Genomic DNA, 20,614 nt, shown 5'->3' with positions numbered 1-20,614 from the left:
GATGGTGGTGGTAATGATGGTGTGGTGATGGAGGTGATGGTGGAGATGGTGGTGGTAATGATGGTCTGGTGGTGGTGGTAGAGGGTTTCGCATAGAGAGACACAGCCTCCAATTCAGCAGCTTCCTACGAGGTTCACTCTGTCCAATTTCTGCGCTCCCTACCTGCTGCCTTTCATCTAACTTCCACGAGAGGGTGATGCCAGCATCCCAGGGAAAAGCAGACACTGAGAGGCAAGACCTGGAGAACAATGTGCTACAGGAATCCAGACAGGGAAGCCATTCAGTGGGGAGACTGGGGAGCCTGCACGTCATGTCATAACCCTGATCCGTCATGGTTGTCCAGCAGTGAGGCATCCAATCAGCAGGGGGTGGGGTGGGAGGCATGTCCCTGAACTGTCCTCACTAAGCTGTCCAGGGGAAGGGTTCTGAGATGGCCAGTGCTGGGCTGCTTATTGACTTGCAGTCAAGAGGGAGAAGGTATGTATTTGAGGGCCCCAGCTGGATTGGGGGGCGGGGGGGTGGGGGGTGCTGGATCTGCGCCTGAAGGAAACCACTCGCAGCTGAGAGTTGTGGATCTAGAATTCCCTGGGTGGTGCTCTGCTGGAGCGTCAAGTCCACTTGGAGGCAGCTCCAAGGAAAGGCCTGGCACTCTCCTTCTGAAAGAGCAGCTTCACAAACCCCAGGGAGCCCAGCTCTCCTCAGACGCCCAGCGGTTCCCAGCGAGTTGGGGTTGCCTCAGGGGCAGTTGGTGGGTTCTGCAGACCGGCAGGCTGCAGGCACTGCTTTGGGGGAAATCTACAAGGATTGCTTTCCTCCTTGTCACCAAGTCCTCTCGTCCCTGCAGCCCGGAGCACTGCACCAGCCCACCTCCGGAGGCCTGAGCACTCTGGTCCCTGTGGTCACACACCACTGACCGGGAAGCAGAGCCAGGTGACCCGCCATCCCAGTCTCCTCACCTGTGAAAATGACTACAGACACCACTGTGGCTTGATAAGAGCTGGTGGGGATGGTTCCCCTCGATTTGACTGGGACGTGGGGCTGTCTGTATTCAAAGGGGGGGCATAGGAGAGATCACCCTCCTACGTGAGACATGTGAAGCTGGACACTCAGTCAGGAAGACCAGAGGCGAATGGATGCATCTGCGTTGTGCCGGCAAAGACTATCCCAAGAACCATGGGCTGCCATGAGGACCAACCGGCCTGTCTTGCAAGGAGGACAGCTGCAGCGCTCCTGAGAAGCAGGGATGGCGAGACTGAGTCTCACACACTCTGGACACGTTGTCAGGAAAGGCCAGTCCCTGGAGAAGGACAGCATGCAGGAAAAAAGAAGGCCTTTGACAAGTTGGCTGCCACCATGGGCCATAAGAAGGGCTGGGAGGGCAGGGCAGGACCGGGCGGGGTTGCGCCCTGTTGCACATGGGGCACGATGAGCTGGAACTGGGTCGATGACGTCTAATAACACCCAAAATGTAAAAACCCAAACTCATTGCTATCAAGCCAATTCCGACTCAGAGCGAGCCTGTAGGACAGGGAAGAAGTTGCCCCTGTGGGTTTCTGAGACTGTCACTCTTGACTGGAGTAGAAAGCCTCATCTGCATCCCCCACCCCCAGCCTGGTCGTTTCAAACCGCTGACCCTGAACTTAGCCGCCAAACGTAAGCACTACGCCACCAGGGCTCACGACTGAGTTGGGCAGAAACCGAGTTCATGAGGGGAAAACAGTAAACAAAACCTGGGTACAATGTCACCGGGAAATATCTGTTGACATGATTTTTTCCCCCGTTTTAGATTAGGCCAGCTCACGGTTCAGTTTCTGGACCCGACAGAGCTGCTTCTGCCCTGAGCTGGCAGGTTTGTCAGATTTTAATCAGTGGGAGGCGACTTTCGAGTCCGACAGGATTTGACAGAACACAAGCTGCGCCCTGCCTGGCCCCCTGCGCCCGGATTGTCCTGCGGAGATGGGGCTCGCGCCGCGGGCCGAGCATGGAGGTCATGGGTACACCCTGCCCTGGGGCCCAGGGTGTGCTGGCCAGTGCCATGCCAACAGGAGCGGCCCCTAAGGACAGACAGGTGAGCTGCATTCTGGGCCGGTGTCCGCAGGCTGGCGTGTGAGCTCTGAACACCACTGACCTGACTCCCAGGATGCAAATGCCACCACAGCTGGGGAGGTGGGCACCCGGATGATCCCGAGCTGAGGAAGTGGGGCATAGCGGTTGAATGCCTGACCCGGGTCATAGAGCAACGGGGAGTGGCCGGGTCCACCACCTGAGCTGCTTTAAAGGATCGGAAATAAAACCACAGAAGGTGGAGGAGGGTGCTGTGTCCCAGCAGACGTAGGAGAAGCCACTCATGTCCCTGGAGAGCTCGTGGCACACGGCTATGTGAAAGATGCCGGAAGCCCTCCAGAGGGGAACTCGGGGCCAGTCACCTCGGACTCAGGATGGTGGACATCCCCAAGAAGGAGTCAGTGGGACCTGGGTGGGTGGCTGTTGGAACAAAATGGTGACTGATACGACCCTCGGGTGTGCTGACCTGTTCGCATTCCACCTTCCACTTTCCCAGTCATCATCGGGGCCAGAGCCTGCAAACTGCTGGGAAGGTCCAGGCAGTAAACCCCTCTGGCTTCTGGCGCCATACTGTCTCCGGTGGCAGACGATGGCCCTGGAGCAGCCACGGACCACCCAGACACGAAAGAGTGTGGATGAGTGTGTGCCAATAGAACGTGACTGACACACGCTGGCATCTCAGCCCTGTGTGCTACCTTTCACATGCCGTGAGAGGCTCCCCTCCTTCGGATGATTTTTCAAAAAGTGAGACTCAGCCTGCATTTGCAGGTGAAAAAACAAAACGGGCCGAGTGTTGGCCCCCCAGACTGCAGTTTGCAGCTTCTTGAGCTAAAGCATCATTGACTTGGAGTGGGGCCACCTGGGTCAGCATCGAGCTGTGTGCTCTGTGGGCTCTGCAGCTTCGGAAGAAGCAGGTTGGCAAATCTTTCATGCCACTACAGCCACACGCTCTCTTTGAAAGCTCCTTATGGCACACGGAGGCTCTCTGCGCTCTGCTCACCCCCAGAATGAAGTACTCCCAACCCAGTTACCTTACCTGGGCTGGGGGGGAGGTGGGAGGGGGACGAGGGAAGAAGGGCCTTCCTCGCTGGGGAAGCTGGGGCAGAGAGATACAAGGACTGCATCACTCGTGCCTGCTGTGTAGAGATTTGCCCTCTGGGGCCCCTTCTTATTTGCTGGCCACACTGCCCCTCTCCACCGTTTCTGTCCCAGGCAGAGCTGAGTCCCCGGGAGAGATTGCAATCTGTTCCTCTCAACCAGAAAATAATCCGGTCGAGTGGGTTTGGGGACGGGGCTCCCCAACCTCTTCCTGAGTCTGAAGGAAGCCAGCCGACACCGTGAATGGTTCTCAACGGAGACAATTTGGCCCAGCGACGCCATGGGAAGAGCACGTGAGGCTGCTGGCTCAGAGGTCGGCGGCGTGAACCCCGCAGCAGCTTCAAGGGAGAGAGGCCTGGCAATCTGCTGCCCACACGACTGACACCATCTGTCCTTCTTCCGCCAAGCACCTGACAGATTTGAACGTTTGATTCTCGAATGAGCACTTAACCCCTGCAGCACCAGGGCTCCATCCCTTCCAGATGACACCCTAGCCACCCCATGGATCAGCTCTGTTCTGTCACGTGAAGCCACCGGGAGTTGGGATGGACTTGATGTCCACAGCCACCGGGGACAGGTGGCAGCGTCTGGACACACGGTCAATGGGCACAACAGAGGAGGCGGTGCTATTGGCATCTCCTAGGTAGAGACCAGGAGCCTTGGTGATGTAGTGGTTAAATGTTGGGCTGCTAACCTCAAGGTCAGCAGTTCGAAACCACCACTCTGTGGGACCAAGACTGGGCTGTCTACTCCCATAAGGAGTTGCCATCTCAGAACCCCACAGGGGCAGTTCTACCCTATCCTGTAGGGTCGCTATGAGTCCGAATCCACTTGGTGGCAGTGAGTTTGGCTTGGGGGTTGGGTAGAGACTGGGGAGGCCGCTAAGTCCCCTGCAGTGTACAGCACAGGCCTCCAGGACAGCAGGTCCCTGGCCCTGCTGTCCACCCTGCCCTAACCCCTCCCTCAAGGGACCCTTCCAGGTCCAGACAAGGTTCAAGGCAGCAGAAGGTGAGATTCCAGGGCTCCTCCCCCACCCCCCACTGTATAGTAAGACAATTAAGGAGCTCAGGGTCTGAGCTGGTCCAAAGCAAGTAGCTTCATTTATTGTTTCCTCCTAAGGGAAATGACCGGCCAGCGCCTCCACCCTATAAACGTTTACTAGCCCAGCAAGATCGCAAGGCCCCACTGCTATTTTTAAGGGCTTCGTTCTCAACGAACGTGAGCTCAAGTTAGTCAGCAAGCAAACAAGAGGAGGAGGCGGTGTGTGTGACAGGGTAATGAAGTTCAGGAACCCAGAGGGAAAGACTAAAGAGGGGCCCCCCAGCTGCGCTGCACCCCAAAATACAGGACCTCCTCATGTTGGCGTCAGACAGACCGAGGGGACGCATTCTAAAGGTTTTAGACACGGTGCAGGGGGGCCATTTGTGCCTGAATTCCCATCATGTTCTGTAGATTGATTAGTTATAGGGCCCTTGGGGCAAGGGGTGGGTACCAGGAAGCCATGGAGCCCTGAGGCGCAATCGTTCACTCACTTATTCACTGAGAGGTTGGCAGTTTGAATCCTGTGTCAGTCCACTTCCATAAAGGCCAATGCCTAGAAAGCACTGTGGGGGCAGGCTTGCTGTCACCTGGGGTCCCTTCAGGTCCGAATCAAGCCTGAGTACACTAGAGGACAAGCATGCTGGCCAAGCTTCGCACACAGGCCCCGGCACCGCCATCTCAGGGGGACAAGTCTTCTCACATTCCCCCCACTGAGAGCACGCTTTCCAATGGGTGGGGTTTGGAAGCCAGCTTCCAAACTGTGGCAGTTGCTCATACCACAATACGTTTCCTTCTGGGGTAACTTTAGATTCACAGGGAAGGTGCAAAGATAAAGCACAGGTTCCCTGAGAGCCTTCACCCAGTTCCCCCCAGCGTGAGCTTAGGATGTGGGTGCCCCTGTAAGGCCCAGGAAAGAAAGCAGCTCTTCCTTCGGGGTGAGCTTGGCGGAGGCCCTGCACGGCAGTGGGCGGTCTCGTTATCAGGGCCAGCAGTCAGGCTCCCAATGCCCGGTGAGGTGGGCCCGGCTGCAGCTGGCCTTCACTGGTAGGTGACTCATTTTACAAGTGGGAACAGAAAAAAGGGGTTACTCTTGTTGAACCACCTGAACTTTGGGGAGGAGGTGGAAGGTCCTGGAAGCACTGCTCTCCCCGACAGGGTGCAAGTCCACGGGGAAGGCCTCAGAGATGCCCTGGGATGTTACCATTCCATTTGTGGAGGGAATTTCAGGGCTTGGGAACACCAGGAAGGATGAACATGAACCGGATGCCTGCAGAAGTGTGGAACAATTGGCCAACACGGCTGGAAAGGAGCTCTGGAGGAAGGCTTGACTGCTCCCCGCTACCCCCCAAGCAGCTCTAGAGGAGAAAAGAGTTGGTGCTCTGCGCCCCTAAAGGATCATGGCCAAGAGAACCCTACGGGGTGGTCTGCACTGTCCCCTGGAGTGGCCGTGAGTCGGAATCAACTCTCAGCATCTAACCTCCGCAGGTTAGAGAAGGAGAAGCTTAACCCAGCCATCGATGTGCCTCTCCCGCTGCTGTCTTGGTATGGCGCGAGAACGTCTTCCTAAGTGACGGCATGGCAGTTGGTGCCGCTTCACAAGTGATTTCGCGGTCCCCGCTGCCCAGGTAGCTGCAGATGGGACCCCTTAGCCCGCCTTGGGTCTGGTCATGTGACAGGTCACGTGACACGTGCTCTGGGCAGGGAGGGCAGCAGTGGGGCACATTGTTCCCAGGTGGCAATTTTAAAAGCCAACATGAAGCACACATGATCTCTCTGGGAGGGGCCCGGTGACGCACTGGGCGGCTAACCGACAGCTCAGCAGTTGGAATACACCGACAGCTGGGAGGGAGGAAGGTGAAGCGCCCTTCCTGACAAGATTTACCGTCTCGGAAAACCACCAGGCCCTCCAGGGGCTCACCCTCTGGCCCTGGAGGCTCACCGTGAGTCAGAACCGACTGGGTCGATGGCAGTGAATTGGCTTGGTTGGGTTTCCCTTGAGTAAGGAGCCCAGGTGGTGCAGAGGTTAAGCACCCAGCTGCAACTCCAACCACCAGCAGGAGGAAGATGTGGAAGGCAGCCTGACAGTCTGAGAAACCCCGTCTACCCTGCCCTGTGGCATCACCAGGAGTTGGCATCAATCGGATGGCATCCGAAGTGGGGCTTTTCTCCCTGGTTTACTGGTCGTCGCCGCTGACAAGGTCAGCAAGGGTTCCAACCCACCAACCGCTCCTCGGGAGAAAGAGGAGGCCATTCATTCCCATACAGGTTCACAGTTTCAGAAACCCATAGGGGCAATTCTACTCGGTCCTATGGGCTTGCTATGAGGCATACCTGACTCAGTCACACCGAGTTGGGGTTCTGGTGAAGTATCCAGTGGCATTCTATCAGCCCTTTCCCCACCAGTCCCTCGATTGCAAACTTTGTGCTTTTAAATCCCTGGGATGGTGAACTTGCTTGTTCCCAGCCCCCCAGCCCCCATCCCCACTTAGCAATGTATGCTGACTAGGCAAATATTGGACATTTGAGAAAAACACACACACCAAAACGGACCATTTAGAGCCAGTCCTTCTGTTCTCTGACTCCCCAACGTTGAACCATGATTTAAAACAAAACGCTCAGAAGACACCCCACACCACTGGAAATCTTAGTGATGCTGCCAGCTTGATTTCTTCCGTTAATGATGAGTTCAAAGCGTTTTTCTCTTGGGAGCCTCTTCGTCCCGTGTCTCTGGGAGTCTCTGATTTGCACAGGCCACAGCATGGGGCCACGTCACTTACTTCTTTTTAGGGTGCACACTCCCAACAGTTACTACTGGCCATGTAGGATCAAAAGCACCCCGCGGGCGTCTGACTGAGCCAGGCACACACAGGCCAATCTCTGAGCACCTTCTAAGCCATGAGAACTTGGCACAGCGGTTCCCAAAGAGGACAGCAAGCAGTGCAACCTTCTTCAAAGGCCAACCCACACGCCACTGAAACCACAACAGCGCCGACCGCCGAGTGCGGCCACTGGGAAGTGGCAGGGCCAATGAGCCCCTAGACCCGGCTATGCAGACTGTCTCGCTAATGCTCAGATGTGTTTGTTTGGTTCTTCTTTTAACCTTCCCAAATGACATGAAAGCGAGAGCAAGCGGCTGGTGATGCAAGTCCGTACAGGCCCAAGTCCAATGCTGAAAAACATGCAAGCCCTCGTCGAGTTTGGAAACAGTACAAGTTTTTATTCACAGCCAAATTTAATTAAGCCAGGCAACAAAAGCTTGAAACTTGAAGGCTTCTCCGGGAGATAAAGATATGAAAGAGTCCCACGTGACCTCGGGGAGCCAAGGGAACTTAATACTCGCTAAGTAGGATTTTTCAGACCGTATAGAAAGAGCTGAAGGGGATTTATGGGATGCTTGGAGTGAAAGCCCACCCCCTGGCCCTGGCATGTGCTCTTTCGTCCCTGGGTCTCCAGAGACTTCTCAGCACGCTGAGTGCACACAGGGCTTTGTTGGCGCAGCCTGACCCCGGGCTGGGTGACCGCCAGGCAGGAGCCAGCGGGGAGTGTGTGTGTAGGGGGAGGTGGAGTGGCAAGGAGGCCAGGAATGGGGGAGCAGCCTTGCACCTGCTTTAGGCAAGAGTGGGGAAGTCGCACCGCTGTGTTCCAGAAGGCTCCAGGCTGGTCATTCTCTTGAAGGAAGACACCGTTTGTACTTTGTCTTTCAGAGAGGAGGAGGAGTAAGATAGACCTGGATGGTGCCCCCCCCCCCCCACGCATTGAATGGTTATTTGGGGATACTTTTTAATTTAGAGGGAATCTGTAAAGCCAGCACTGAGACTTCTCATTCACCGCTTGTCCCTGCCTCAGTAATCCTAGAAGGGCAATGGCTGAGTAGCAGGAGCCCTGGTGGTACAGCAGTTAAGTGCTCAGCCACGGACCAAAAGGCTCTAACCCCGCGGTTCTCAACCTGTGTGTTGTGACCCCTTTGGGGGTCAAAAGACCCTTTCACAGAGGTCGCCCAATTCATCACAGTAGCAAAATTTCAGTGATGAAGTAGCCACGAAAATAATTGTATGGTTGGGGGGGGTCACCACAACATGAGGAACTGTATGAAAGGGTCGCGGCATCAGGAAGGTTGAGAACCACTGCTCTGACCCATCCAGAGGCTCAGAGAGAGAAAGAGCGGAGACTCCGCTCCGTGAACGTGACAGCCTGGGACCCCCTCTGGGGCAGCTCTACTTCATCACACCGGGGTCCCCATGAGTCCAAATCAACTCCACAAAAACAACAAAAAGCAAAGCGCATTAGTGGCAGGCTGTTCACCACAAGGTGAGCAGTTTGAAACCACCAACCACTCACTGGGAGAAAGATGAGGCTGTCTGCCCCCTCGGAAACCCACAGGGGCCCTCGACCCAGTCCTATGGGGTTGCTGGGAATCGGCTCATGGCAGTGAGTTTGGATCGTTGAGGAAAGCAAGAGAACGTCCCAGCATGATGCTCTGGGGTCCTCCTGGTCCTCAGGTTGAGTGTCTTCATCCCAAGGTCACTGACTGCGGACACAGGACAGACACAGGTGCCCATGCATCCCTGTGGGGCCATTTTCTCAATATCTTTAAAGTAGCCTCCCTGCCCTGGAGTCCACGCCGACTCATCTCGACCCTATAGGACAGGGTAAAACTGCTCCTGTGGGTTTCCGTGAATGTAAACTCTTTACAGGAATAGAAAGCCTCCTCTTTATCCCAAGGAGTGATTAGTGGCTTCAAACTGCTGACCTTGGGGTTAGCATCCCAATGTATAACCAGCTTTTTAAAAGTAAGTCATTAAAACCTGAATTTCGCAACAACGTTCATCAGAGTAGCTATTGATCTGGCTGCCACAATAAACACAGCACCACCATTTACGATGCACCCAATCACGCTGCCCTCCGCACCTGCCTGCTAAGGAGGGCAAGCTCACCAACCTTTCAGAAGATGAGGAGACAAACGCAGAGAAGTCAAGTAACCTGCCCAAGGTCACGCCGCCGCCGCCGCCGCCGACAGGCAAGCAGAGAGGAAGCTGACACCGGGGTATAGACTGTGAGTGAGAGCCGCCCTGGGTAGGCTGCTCCATTGGACCTCGCCAAGTCACACCCACCGCTGTCACCGAGAACTTCCGTTACATGGCAGTGGCGCCCCCCGGCCCCCGCTCCATATATATCACCCAGAATTAGCTGAGAAGTGTCGGGAGACCTGGCCAGGCAGCGGCAAGGACCGGTGGCGAGGGCTGGAAGGTTTCACTGAGAAGTTCTTTCTATAAAGCAGCGGTTGGCAGCCCCCACTCCCGCATGGGAACAAATTAACATTGGCATTTCAAACACAGGAAAGGGAGGAAATTGGAAACACAGTTTAAACTTGGCCAGCCCTTTGAAATACTGTACCATGCTACCGACATCAATTAATGAAAAGCAGGGCTATGCTGAGCCGCTCGGGCTTGGTAATGCATTAACACACGTTCAACATGTTTGTACAGGAACCGGATTAAAAGCACCCTGGCTCCAAAACAATAAAGCAATTACCCCCAAACTGGAGCCTTGGAGTTGTCATTAATTCAATCCACCCCATGCACATCGGCAGAGGCTTTGCACGGCTCCGCGAGATGCCTGCAGATGCGTGAACGCTGCAGCAGCACGGCGAAGGCTGCTCAGAGTCGCTGCTGCTGCTCGTAGGTGTCAAGCTTAAGGTGCTGCTGGCTCTCAGATCCTGCCCCCCACCCCCACCCCATCATAAACGCCATGCTTGGGGGCAGCTCTGGTCTTCACCTGCATTGGGGTCGAGCAATGTTCCTCCGGGGAAGGTTAACTATGAAATCTCTGTTCCCTATTAAGGAATACCAGGGTGCATTTTTGTCCAATATTATTTGTCAAATGCCGTTCGCCAGAGAACCTGGAATTCCATCGCAGCTGAACACACAGCTAATACCAAGCAGCTCACGTAAAAGCCACGGTGGGACCCGGGATCATCTACTGCTAAAGAGGAGGCCCCCACCCCATCTTCCTTCTGTCAACCTTCTTTCTGTCACCGGGAGTTCTGTGGCAAATAAACCACGGTGTCCCGGCCGCCAGGTGCAAAGGAGCCCGGGTGCTGAGAGAACGGACGACCGAAAAGGTGAGTCCCAGTCGAACGCTCATTTCAGAGAATGCTGAGCAAAAGGATTGTGGGTGCCCTGGGTGAATCTCAAGGAGTCCTGGGGGTGCAGTCAGTGACGAACTGGGCTGCCAACTACAGAGTCAGCACTTCAAAACCACCAGCTGCTCTGAAGGAGAAAGAGGAGGCTTTCTACTCCCATAGTGAACAACAGTCTTAGAAACCCACAGGGACAGGTGTACCCTGTGCTATAGGGCAGCAATGTGGTGGGGGGAGTTTTTTGGATTTGTTATTTTCAGTTGGGTGAATCTCAAATTTCCAGCTTGTCGTAGAAACCCTGGGAGACAGACGAGGTTCTCTACTCCCATAAAGAGTTAGTCTCGGAAACCCACAGGGGCAGCTCTACCCTGTCCTGAGAGTCCGATTGACTCAATGTCAGGGAGCTTAATAGCAGGACTTGGTGCGATGTCTGGACACTAGCACCTTCAGGAACTGAGCCTGTGAGAGTCCCACCTGTGTCCTCATACCAGGGTCGCCTCGCTGGCCCCTCTCCCTGTGGACGTCACCCCTCCCCGCCACGTTGGCCTGGGCTCCTTGCAGTCGGAGTGTGGGAAGCGGAGTGGCGTATGGCTGTGGCCACACATTAACAGTTTCTGTGTAAATATTGGTATTTCCTTACCCCGTGGAGGCGAGAGGCAGCGAAATGGCACCAGCACACTTGATTTCAACTAATTAACAGTGGGGATGGGGGGTGGGGTCGTGCAACCCAATATATTGATTTTACTAAGGTGGGGGGAGGAGTTTGAACCTAAGTGTACACGCCAGCTGGCTCAAGCCTCACCCCTAGCCCCTGCAAATCCCTGGACTGCATCTTACAGCAGTATGGCAGTGACCCGGCCACAGGGACAGCTCCCACCCTAGGTCTGAAGAGCCACCTCAGGAAAAGGGTCAGGGCTCCCAAGTGGGCACAGCTCCATCAGAGAGTCCGGCTGGGGAGATGGGTAGGCAGGCGGGGAAGGGTGGAGGCAGGGGAGTGTTAGGACACTGATGATTGCAATGGGCCAAATATGACCTTACCCAGAAAGGGGAGGTGGGGGAGGGTGGATATTAAAGCACTAGGGCGATCAATCATCTTTGGTGGGACTCTCCCTGTAATGAAGTCACCACTTGTCTGTGCGTTTGGGCCCATGTGATATGCGCTCACATCACAGGCATCCGGGTGGCGCACCAGCTGCGAGTCTCGCAGCCCAGACTCGCTGCTAGCCTTGGTCCTTGAGCGTGTGTGCACGCGTGGGGGGGGGGGCCCGCACGCACACACCCACATGCACACACCCACACCACTCAGTGCCCGACAGAGAATCACACTCCTGGGCGCCCTGTGACCCAATTCCCCTAGACTACCTTCCTTTGACCCCCCTTTCACCAGCCCACTCTACAACTGGGATGAGCACCCAAACAAACAGAAACCAAACCAGCCCCCCCACAAGACTGGCACCTGGGGGGTGGGAGATGGGACTTGTCTGTAACCTGTTCTTATCCCCAAAGGGAAATCCATGGAAGATCAAGAGTTCAAATCAGGGTCACACATCCTTGGGGAGACTAGGTGGGGTGGGGTGGGAGGCGAGGATCGTTGAGTTCTGTGAGCAGGAAAATGAGGTTCTGAAAGGGTTTACTGAAAGCACAGCTGCCGATACAGTCGTGCAGGGAAGGCCCTTTGCAGAAGGGAAGAAAGAAGGGGGGGGGCCCTGGGTGACATCTATATTAACCTTTGGCTGCTTACCAGGGAGGGCCGGCGCGGGCTGGAATGTGGAGCGGCCCTTCCAAATTTTAACACAAGCCAGGTTACAGCTGCAGATGCCTGCAGTCCAGGCTCCCTCTGCGAAGCACTCCCTGAAGGAAATTTTAAAAACTGTAACAGAATCTTTTTCTAATACTTTACAGTGGTAGGGCCTGTTCTGAAGGAGCAGAAGAAGCCATCTTAATGCCAAACACTTGCTGACAGAAGGACAGCCAGATGGTACACAGCGCAGCTCAGGACTGCTCCAGGCCCGCTCCCCGTGCTCAGGCCTGACAGAAACAAAAGACACTTTCAGCAGACGCCTCCGCACGGCGTGGAATGGCCACCTTTCTCCCTCCTGTGTTTGTTTGGTTTGCTTCCTGATTTTGTTTCAAAGACTCAACTGACTCCATGAGTCAGAACCTGGACACTCACCGCCAACCTTCCCGCCAGCAGGTTGTCCCAAAGCAAGAAAGGTGGCAATGGGCTTTTGGGGGATTCGAGGGCTCTGATAGCTGTTGGGGGGTGGGGTGGGGGAGATGCAGAGAGGTGCTCCAGAGGAGGTCGCTGGTTTTGAATTCCAAAAAAATGAAGTCTGCCCCAAGGCGTCGGGGGCTTGTCAATCCAAACACAAGTTGACACGTCTCATCATTGAATTTGAGGGCCCGGCCCAGCCTGGGAGTGGTGCGTCCCACACTCAGGCTGGTCTTCGTCAGGAGGTGCAGTCTGAAGTCCTTGTTCCCAGGGCCTGGTTTTGTCATGAGCTCCCCCTCGCCTTTAAAGTCCCACTCAGCCTGGCAAAAAGCTTGGATTCCGAGCAGAACAACTTGTAGGACCAGAAACCAGTCTGGCTGCCAGCAGGAAGAAGAATCACGCAGGTCTGCGAAAGCCTTCAGCATCCCAGCCCCACAGCCGGCTGGCCGTCCAAAGTCCCCCAGCTCACACGCAGGTATGTGCTGGGCAGGCCAGGGAGCCAGTCTCCCAGGGAAGATCTCCATCCAGTCTTCCCAAGTCTCCCCAGATGATAACAAGGAAGGGTTTGCCATGAGCCACTGGCGTTTTCTCATTCACGGGGGAAGTGTGCATAGATGTACCAACAAGCAAAAGCCAAACTCACAGCCATCGGGTCCTCTCCCACTCGTAGCTGCCCTAGAGGACAGGGTGGCACTGCCCCTGTGGGTTTCCGGGATTACAACTCTTCACGGGAGTAGAAAGCCTCTTCTTTCTCCTACATAGAACTATACAAATTGTGATTTGCAATCCCAGGGTAGTGAGCACGATTTCTCAGCAAATTCAGCTACCCTCCTATCCCAGCCCACTCCCGGGTCCTCTTCCAGCCCCACTGCCACCTTCAAGATCAAACCGATGGGATGGCCAGTTTCTCCGCAGGCAGTTGCTGAGCAGAAATGAAAGACCAAACTCAGAAGGGACTCCGGGAAGGGCCCAGGCCTTGGCCTAACTCATTAGCATTGGTTGAGGGAGAGGGAGAGGGGGAGAGAGAGAGAACATGATTGAGTGAGCGTGTCCTGTTAATGCGGATCCACCGTCTCCTGTGGAGTGATGTTCCAGCAAGCCAGACCTGAGAAAACTAGGAAGTCTACCCCAGAGCCCAAGCCAGCCCAGCTGATGGCGAGGCACAGACAAGCCTGTCTTTGTCCTTTTGAGATGAAAGAAGTGGGGCTGGCAGGGTTGAAAGGTGTGTGTGCGGCCCAGGAAAACCAGCAGGCTGGGGCCCTCCCAGGCGAGTTCTGGCCTGCTCTCACCACCCACGGGGGCAAGGAGCCCTGCCCCCAGTCCCCAGAGGCATACAGGGAGCAACCTGCTGCTCCTCTGGGGAGGGCCCCCTCCCCCCTCCAATCTGGTCAAGCTGCCTGCCAGTGGCTACGAATTAGGTGCCTTTTGCAAGACTTTCACAGCGCAGTTTACAGAAGGCCCAGCTTCCAAATGCCTTTGTAATGACCCCAGCTGGGCTCTGCAGGCAGCGGAGCTGGGGTTGGCTAGTTCACTGAGAAGTCTGGGTACCCCACCCAACAGGACACCGTAACAGGACCACTCCCCCCACTCCCCTCCCCCCTGGCTAACCCAGGCTTGGCTTAGCCTGGGCTAAGGTGCCACTTCCATTTATTCTTAGGTCTAAAATTGTCCTTCAGGTTTTTGCAAGGAAACAGCAAAAAAAAAAAAAAAAGCCAGATCAAAGAGAAGATGTTGAAAAGTCTAGACCACCCTCTGTCCACCCCCAGAGCTGCTTCTCAGGCCCCGGCAAAACCTGGCAAAACCTTCCGGTTCACAAAGCCCTGTGCCTGACCCTGAAGACACACTGGCATGCATGCAGTCTGGCTGACCCGTTCCTCGCCTTTCTCCACCCAAGACATCTTAGCCTTGTTCGCGTAACAGGCCACCTCGCCTCCTGTCATTTAAACTTTCTTTTGGAACTTCGGGGGGCGTCTCCGCCTCCCACCCCTGGCTCACTGACCCGCCTGCCTCTGTTGGGGTCTGACGGTGGGAAAGGGTGCGCCCTGGTGTACCCCGGCCTCCCGCCGTCCCTGCCTGCAGCCTCAGGCCATCACGCCGCTGCCCAGCTCTCCGCGTGAGTACTTGGGCCATTCGTTCCACGTTGACACAGCGCCCGTGGGCGGAAGCTTGTCGTCGCGCCCCCGTTGGGATTTTCACTGCAAGTGACACAGGTAGAGGGAAGGCTACTAAGGAAAGGGCGCGACCGGGGGAATGGGGGCGGTGGTGGCAGGGAGTGTTATCTCGAAAACCAAATATTTAAGCCTGGCCCTACAGCGCGCGCCGCCGGGGCTCACTTTGAGCAGGTCCGTGAACGTGCGCGGCCCAGACGGAGGGCAGCTCCAGGGCCCTGCCGGGTCTGCCCCGCCGCCCCCGGCCGCGTCGGCTCTGAGATCCCGCGCCACCCAATCGCCAAAACCGGTGGTTTCGCGCGCCACACGTGATAAACGCTGAAAATGGATTCTGCCCGCCCGGGACCTATCATTAAATATTTAAAATAGAAAGTTCGCAATGGCAACGTTTCTGCCGGGGCAGGGAGACTGAGCGAGGGGGGCGCTGGCGACGGGGTGAGGGGCGGGAGGAGGTCCGGCGGCGCCGCGGGCGCGCTGCACGCCAAGGAGGCGCACCAGGAGCGAACAGGTAGGGCTCGCCAGGGCGGGGACCCGTCGCGCTGCCCCGGCGGCCAGGGCCAGCCGGGGTGAGCGGGGCCGAGGACCCGAGAGAAGGCAGTCCTCTGCAAAGGGACCTTGTAAATCCAGGTAGAAAGAGCCGCGCGGGCCGGGGGGCCGCTCACATGACCAACTCCCGCGCTTTGAACTGAGCCGAGACCCCGGCCGGCGCCTCTGGGTTGATCCCAGAGGAGCAGCCGATAACCTAACCCGCAGGGGGCGAGGGGGGGGGGCCCGCTTAGGCTGGACTCTTCCCTCCTGGAAGCACTCACAGGCCAGCAAAGCTGACCTCGCCCTACCTGGGGTAGGGGTCCAATAGGGCCGGAGGTGGGAGACCCTCAGCCGGGTACTGTCGGCTCTACAAACGGCCGGGAAAAGGTAGGCAGCTGGAGAAGGAAGTGACACCACCCCACCACCCCCTCCATCGCCAGGACGAGGCGCGCGCCCCCTTCTGCAGTCACTCACCCAGGTTAACGAAGCTCATGACCATGTCGGCGTCGGTGAGGAAATGGCTATCTTGCAGGCTGGCCAGAGGGGGGCCCTGGGTGCTGAAGACGGCCTTGTAGGGGTAGGAGAAGCCCTGGCCGTCGGCCCCGCCACCGTCCTCCACCGCCATAGCATTGTACAGGTCCAGCATGAACATGGGCGCCGAGTTGTGCTTGCCCTGGAGATGGGGACGCGGGCGGTGGGGTAAGCCCAAGATGGAGAGGATCTCGCGCTGCATCTCGCGCCGCTCCTGGCTGCGGAGGCGCCGGTGGATGAAGCTGGAGTGCACCTCGTTGTCCAGGCTGAAGTCGGCCAGCGCGGCGCGCAGCAGGAGCAGGGGCACCCAGAGCGCTGCGAAGCTGGGGGGCGCCGCGCCGCGCCACGAGCGCACGTGCATCACGCGGGCTCTCCGCGCCGCGCGGGCACCAGGCTCCGGGCGTGGGGTCCCGCGCCGCCCCAGGTGGCGGAGGAGGGCAGTGGCGTCCACGCCGCTCAGTCACTTGCTGTAGACCAGTCCCGCTGCGCCCGCGGCGGACATGGCCCCTCCCCGGCCGGCTGCGCTCTGCCCCGGTCCCCGGCCCGCCTCGGGCTGGCCCCGGGGCCCCTCGACCGGCGTTCGCTGGGGCGCACAGCCGGGCTTGGAGAGCAGCTGGAGTGAGCGAGCGAGGAGGCTGGCGCGGGTGGGAGGAGCAGCCCGCAAACCTCGGAGCTGGGAGGCGGTGGCCTGGCGCTCGGGCTCTCCAGAGCGCTCTCCCCTCGGGCAGTGGCGACCCGCCTGCTTCCAACCTCCGGCGCCTCCGCGGACAGCGGGGATCTGGGTGGTTCTCCCGGCCCTGCGCGCCCGATCGCACGAGAGGCCGCCTTGAGAGCCCCAGACTGTAAGCGCTGGGGCCTGGGAGGAGGAGAAGGAGGGGGTGGGGGAGGAGGGCGGGCTTCCAGGGGCCCCTCCCGCGCCGGCGGCCTCCCACCTGCCTCGGCCCCGCCTTCCCCCATGCTGTGCCCAATGGGTTCATTCAATCCTCTTAGTGCGCTGGACAAATATTGACCGAGTGCCCACCGGGTGCCCAGCGCGGAATCCCAGCCGGCCCTGCCCTCTCGGGGCTCGCAGTCGGGACGGGGCGAGAGGCCCGAGAAGGGGGCTCGAGGGTTGATCCGGGCAGCCAGCGGAGAGGCTGAGCTGCAGCGGATCACGGAGGAAGCGCGGGAATCGCAGATGACTTCCCGAAGGAGGTGGCCCCTGAATGGTCTTGTCCTTCTGCCCCTCTTGGGCCTGCTCCCCCGCTCTCCTCACTCGAGCATGCAGACAACTCCCTGCTGCCCCCGCGCCTCCCCAAACTTGTCGACAGCTTGATTTTGCACGTGCGTCCCCTGGGTCTGGATGGAGCTCCAGCACCCCTGACACCCCGTCCCCCCCTACACACACACACCCCCCGCCTTCTGTCAGGGCAATCCCGATCGAACTGACGAGGTTTTCATTCGCCCTGTTGGAAAATTCGGGAAGAGGTTCCCGCGCCTTTCAAAACTCACTAGGGCAAGCTTGGGAATTTAGGCTCTTTATCATTCCGGAAAAGTATGCAAATCTAGAGTGCTTCCTCTTGAAATGTAAGCACGGGGGAAACTCACACCCGACCTCCCACTTTTCTGCAAGGACATTAGCATAACTCTAGGGGGCCGTCCTGAAGATACTAGTAAATTAACGAGTTTCTCTTCCCGTGAATCTATCCGGCGACATCCTCTCAGCTCGGTGAGGGTCAGCCTCCTCGAGGTGTTTGCAATCTCCCCGGCGCAGTGATGGCTGGTGGGAGAGCCCACGCGGGTTCCCTGCCTTGTCAATAGTCAAGAGTCGCCTTGCCTCACTTCCTGTGCCGTGCAGAGGTGTTCTGGGCCGAGAGTAGGTTTGCTTTTAGTAAATCCCCACCCCACCTCACCCCCACTACCATACCCCCCACCCCCACCCCCAGTGTGCCACAAGGTTGGGGACTCACCAGCGCCAGGTCCCTAATCCAGGCCCATCTCTTCCCAAAGACCTTCCTGGCGAGTGAAGCTGAGGTGGCCTACACACGCGATTTCTGGCCCTGAGCTCCTTTCTCGGTCTGGAATTAGTTGGAGTTAAGCAGTGTTCTTTGTATTATGTCTGTCCCCACTAGAAGCCGAGCCTCTGAGGCCCGAAGTGGCCCCTGGCTTAGCCGCTCTAGGACCCCCACACCTGACAACTCTAGCAGTAAACTGGGGTGAATGGAGAAAATCTGAATGGCCAGGGGGAGGAACCAGGGAACTGGGTCCTCCTTTCTTTTTGCCCCCGTCTACCTCTCCCCCCCCACCACCACTGCATAATCCTGCCCGCCTTCCCCATCAGCAGTCTGCAGGGCACACTTCTGAGATTGTGCCAAGCCTACACCTGCCAGCCGCTTTCTTCCTCATTCATCCTGCCACAAATACTGCTGTGGTGCCCTCCCTGTGCCCCGCTGACTGCGGTCCCAGGCCACTACTGCTCTGGCAGTTGGAGGTCCATCAGTGGTCTCTAGTCATTGGCGCTCTGGTTTTCTCATCCGTCATTGGAATGCGCGCACAATGAGCTCTCTTCCAGAGTGGCAGTGGGGTTGTGCCTTGGAGTCGAGATGCAGGGTCCCCAGGAGTCTAGGCTGAGTGTGGGGGAAGGAGGTTTGCCCCCTAGGGTCTGACTCAGACTGTCCCTGAGGGCTGGAGGGAGCCCCTAGCTGGGCCTCCCAGAGGCAGGAGGGCTGGTGAGCGGCTCCCAGGAGCCTGGTTTTCTCCAGGTCTCTGAGCAAAGGTGAGTCAGCCATACAGCTCCTGGCTTCCCCTCTCTGTCACCCCCACCCCCTCTGTCTCTTGGGCCACCTCAGTGCAGAGAGAAGAGATATGCAAGGCGGCCCCAGTCTGTGGGACAAAGAGCTTAGTTTGGCTTTTGGTGGAAGGTTTTGGAAAACAACCTGAGCATTTAGGATATTCTTTGTCTTTCAGAACCAGCCAGGCCTAACTCAAACAAGTGTCAACAAGGAGGGGCTTCTGGCCCTGCTCCCTGGCCATGGACCACTGGCCTCAGGAAGGGAGGGGGCCAGGGGCAGTCGCTCATGCTCATTGATCGAAAGCAGCTTCAAGAGATGGAAAAAGAAAAACTCTGCATGGGAAAGTACGTTCTAATAAGTTTGTTTGATGAGAAAAAAATAAAAACAAACAGATAAAAAAAGAGAGCGAGAGACCACATGCTGCGTTGGGCAACTCCGCCGCACCAGACCCCATCCCAGTGTCGAAAAGCACCACCTGGAAGATTGAGGTGCACCCGATGCAGGCTATGACAGCATTTCCAATCGCCTCCTATGCAGGCAGCAGCTGGACAGGGAATAAGGCTGAAGAAGAATCATTGATATCTTTGAAAGGAGAGTGCATCTACCATCGACTGCTAGGAGAACCAGCAAGTCTGTCTTGTATGAAGTAGAGGTTGGAAGAAGTACAACCAGGATGCTTCTTAGAAGTTAGGAGAGTGAGACTCCTTCATCTCACCTCACGCAAACCGAAAACCAAACTCGCTGTCATTGAGTTGATTCCAACTCATAGTCAGCCTAGAGGACCTCAGAGAACGAACTGCTTTTGTGGGTTTCCTAGATTGGAACGGTTTACAGGAGTAGAAAGCCTCATCTTTCTCCAGTGGGTCCACTGGTGGTTTTGAACTGCTGACCTTGAGGTTAGCAGCCCAATTCATAACCACGCATGCCACACTTTGAGCATATTATCGGGAGGGAGCAATCTCTGGAGAAAGACAGTACTCTTGATAACGTAGAGGGCCATTGAGTGGATTGACACAGGGGCTGCAGCCATGCGATCAAACATAGCGACCCTAGTGAGGGTAGCTCAGGACAGGACAAGGTTTCGTGCTGTTGTCCCGAGGGTTGTGATGTGTCGGAACCAAAGGCACTAAACAACAACCTTGCAAGGCGCCAGTCACCCATCCACCTCGGTCCCCATGACTCCGGACCTTGAGTGTTCTTTGGGGGATAGCGGGATGGCCAGACCTTCCCCGTGTGGGAGGATGTATGGCATGATCTGGGGACCACGGAGACCTCCAGCTGGGGCTTCTCCCAGGCCTTTCCATCTCTACCCTTTGTCACCGTGCTGCTTATAAGACCTGGGGTACCTGGAAGTCTGGGTAATTGTTTCTGTGAGTCATTCTAGCAAATTATCCAACATGGGGGTGAGGGGTGGGAGTCGATGGTGCTCTCTGCTCACTGGGCAGGACAGAAAGGACCCTTATAGAGACCAAGCTCAGGTGGTTAGGGTCTGAAAGTAGCCTGTGCTTGGCTTGTGCCAGAATGAAGGAGTGGACGCGGGAGTTATTTCACACTTTGGAAATTTGCCTTATGTCGGCTATTAGCCACTAAAAGTGGATCATTGAATAAATGAATGGGCCAGCTGTCTGTGGTCACAGATGCCAGGTCCCCCCGCCTGGGCCTCTGCCACTGGCCAGTTTCTACCTACTCCTTTCTTGGGTGCCAGGCTGGGTGGCTGCCTGGGTCATCCACCTGTAAGCCAGAGGGGCCTGCACTGGGAAGGGCCTGATCTTATTAAGTCCCTGCTCCACCTGGGCATTTTTAATCATCTCTTAATTAGGGCCCTCACATCATGTGGCCATCCTGGTCTCGGGCACAATGCTGGGCTAGATACACAGCAGGAGGGCAGGTGGCCTCTGTCCAGGAGATGGCTCTCATGTGGGGACGGGGGCGGACCAGAAACCTTCCCTCCGCTTGAGGTGGGGAGTGGAGGCAGGCAGGCCCTCTGGAGGAGGTTGAAGGTGCACCACCAGCAGCAGAGCGAATGAAATGACCCAGATGTAACTCACCGGGGTCAGGGACC

General features: G+C 56.9%; 1 protein-coding gene across 1 annotated transcript in view; it reads right to left on the bottom strand.

Moving 5' to 3' along the window:
• BMP7 (bone morphogenetic protein 7) overlaps positions 1 to 16,180 on the bottom strand; it is an 88,417-nt gene extending 72,237 nt beyond the window's left edge. Inside the window, exon 1 of the mRNA XM_004717143.3 lies at positions 15,725 to 16,180. Coding sequence (XP_004717200.1) covers positions 15,725 to 16,142 — 418 coding nt within the window. The 5' untranslated portion in view covers positions 16,143 to 16,180. The remainder of the gene's footprint in view (positions 1 to 15,724) is intronic.
• Positions 16,181 to 20,614: the final 4,434 nt, after the last annotated feature.

This window comes from Echinops telfairi, unplaced genomic scaffold, assembly GCF_000313985.2.
Source record: "Echinops telfairi isolate 266 unplaced genomic scaffold, ASM31398v2 ScPeMD7_7413;HRSCAF=8451, whole genome shotgun sequence".
NCBI lineage: Eukaryota > Metazoa > Chordata > Mammalia > Afrosoricida > Tenrecidae > Echinops > Echinops telfairi.
The sequence above is the reverse complement of the archived record's forward strand: the minus strand, read 5'-3'. Positions and strand labels throughout refer to the sequence as shown.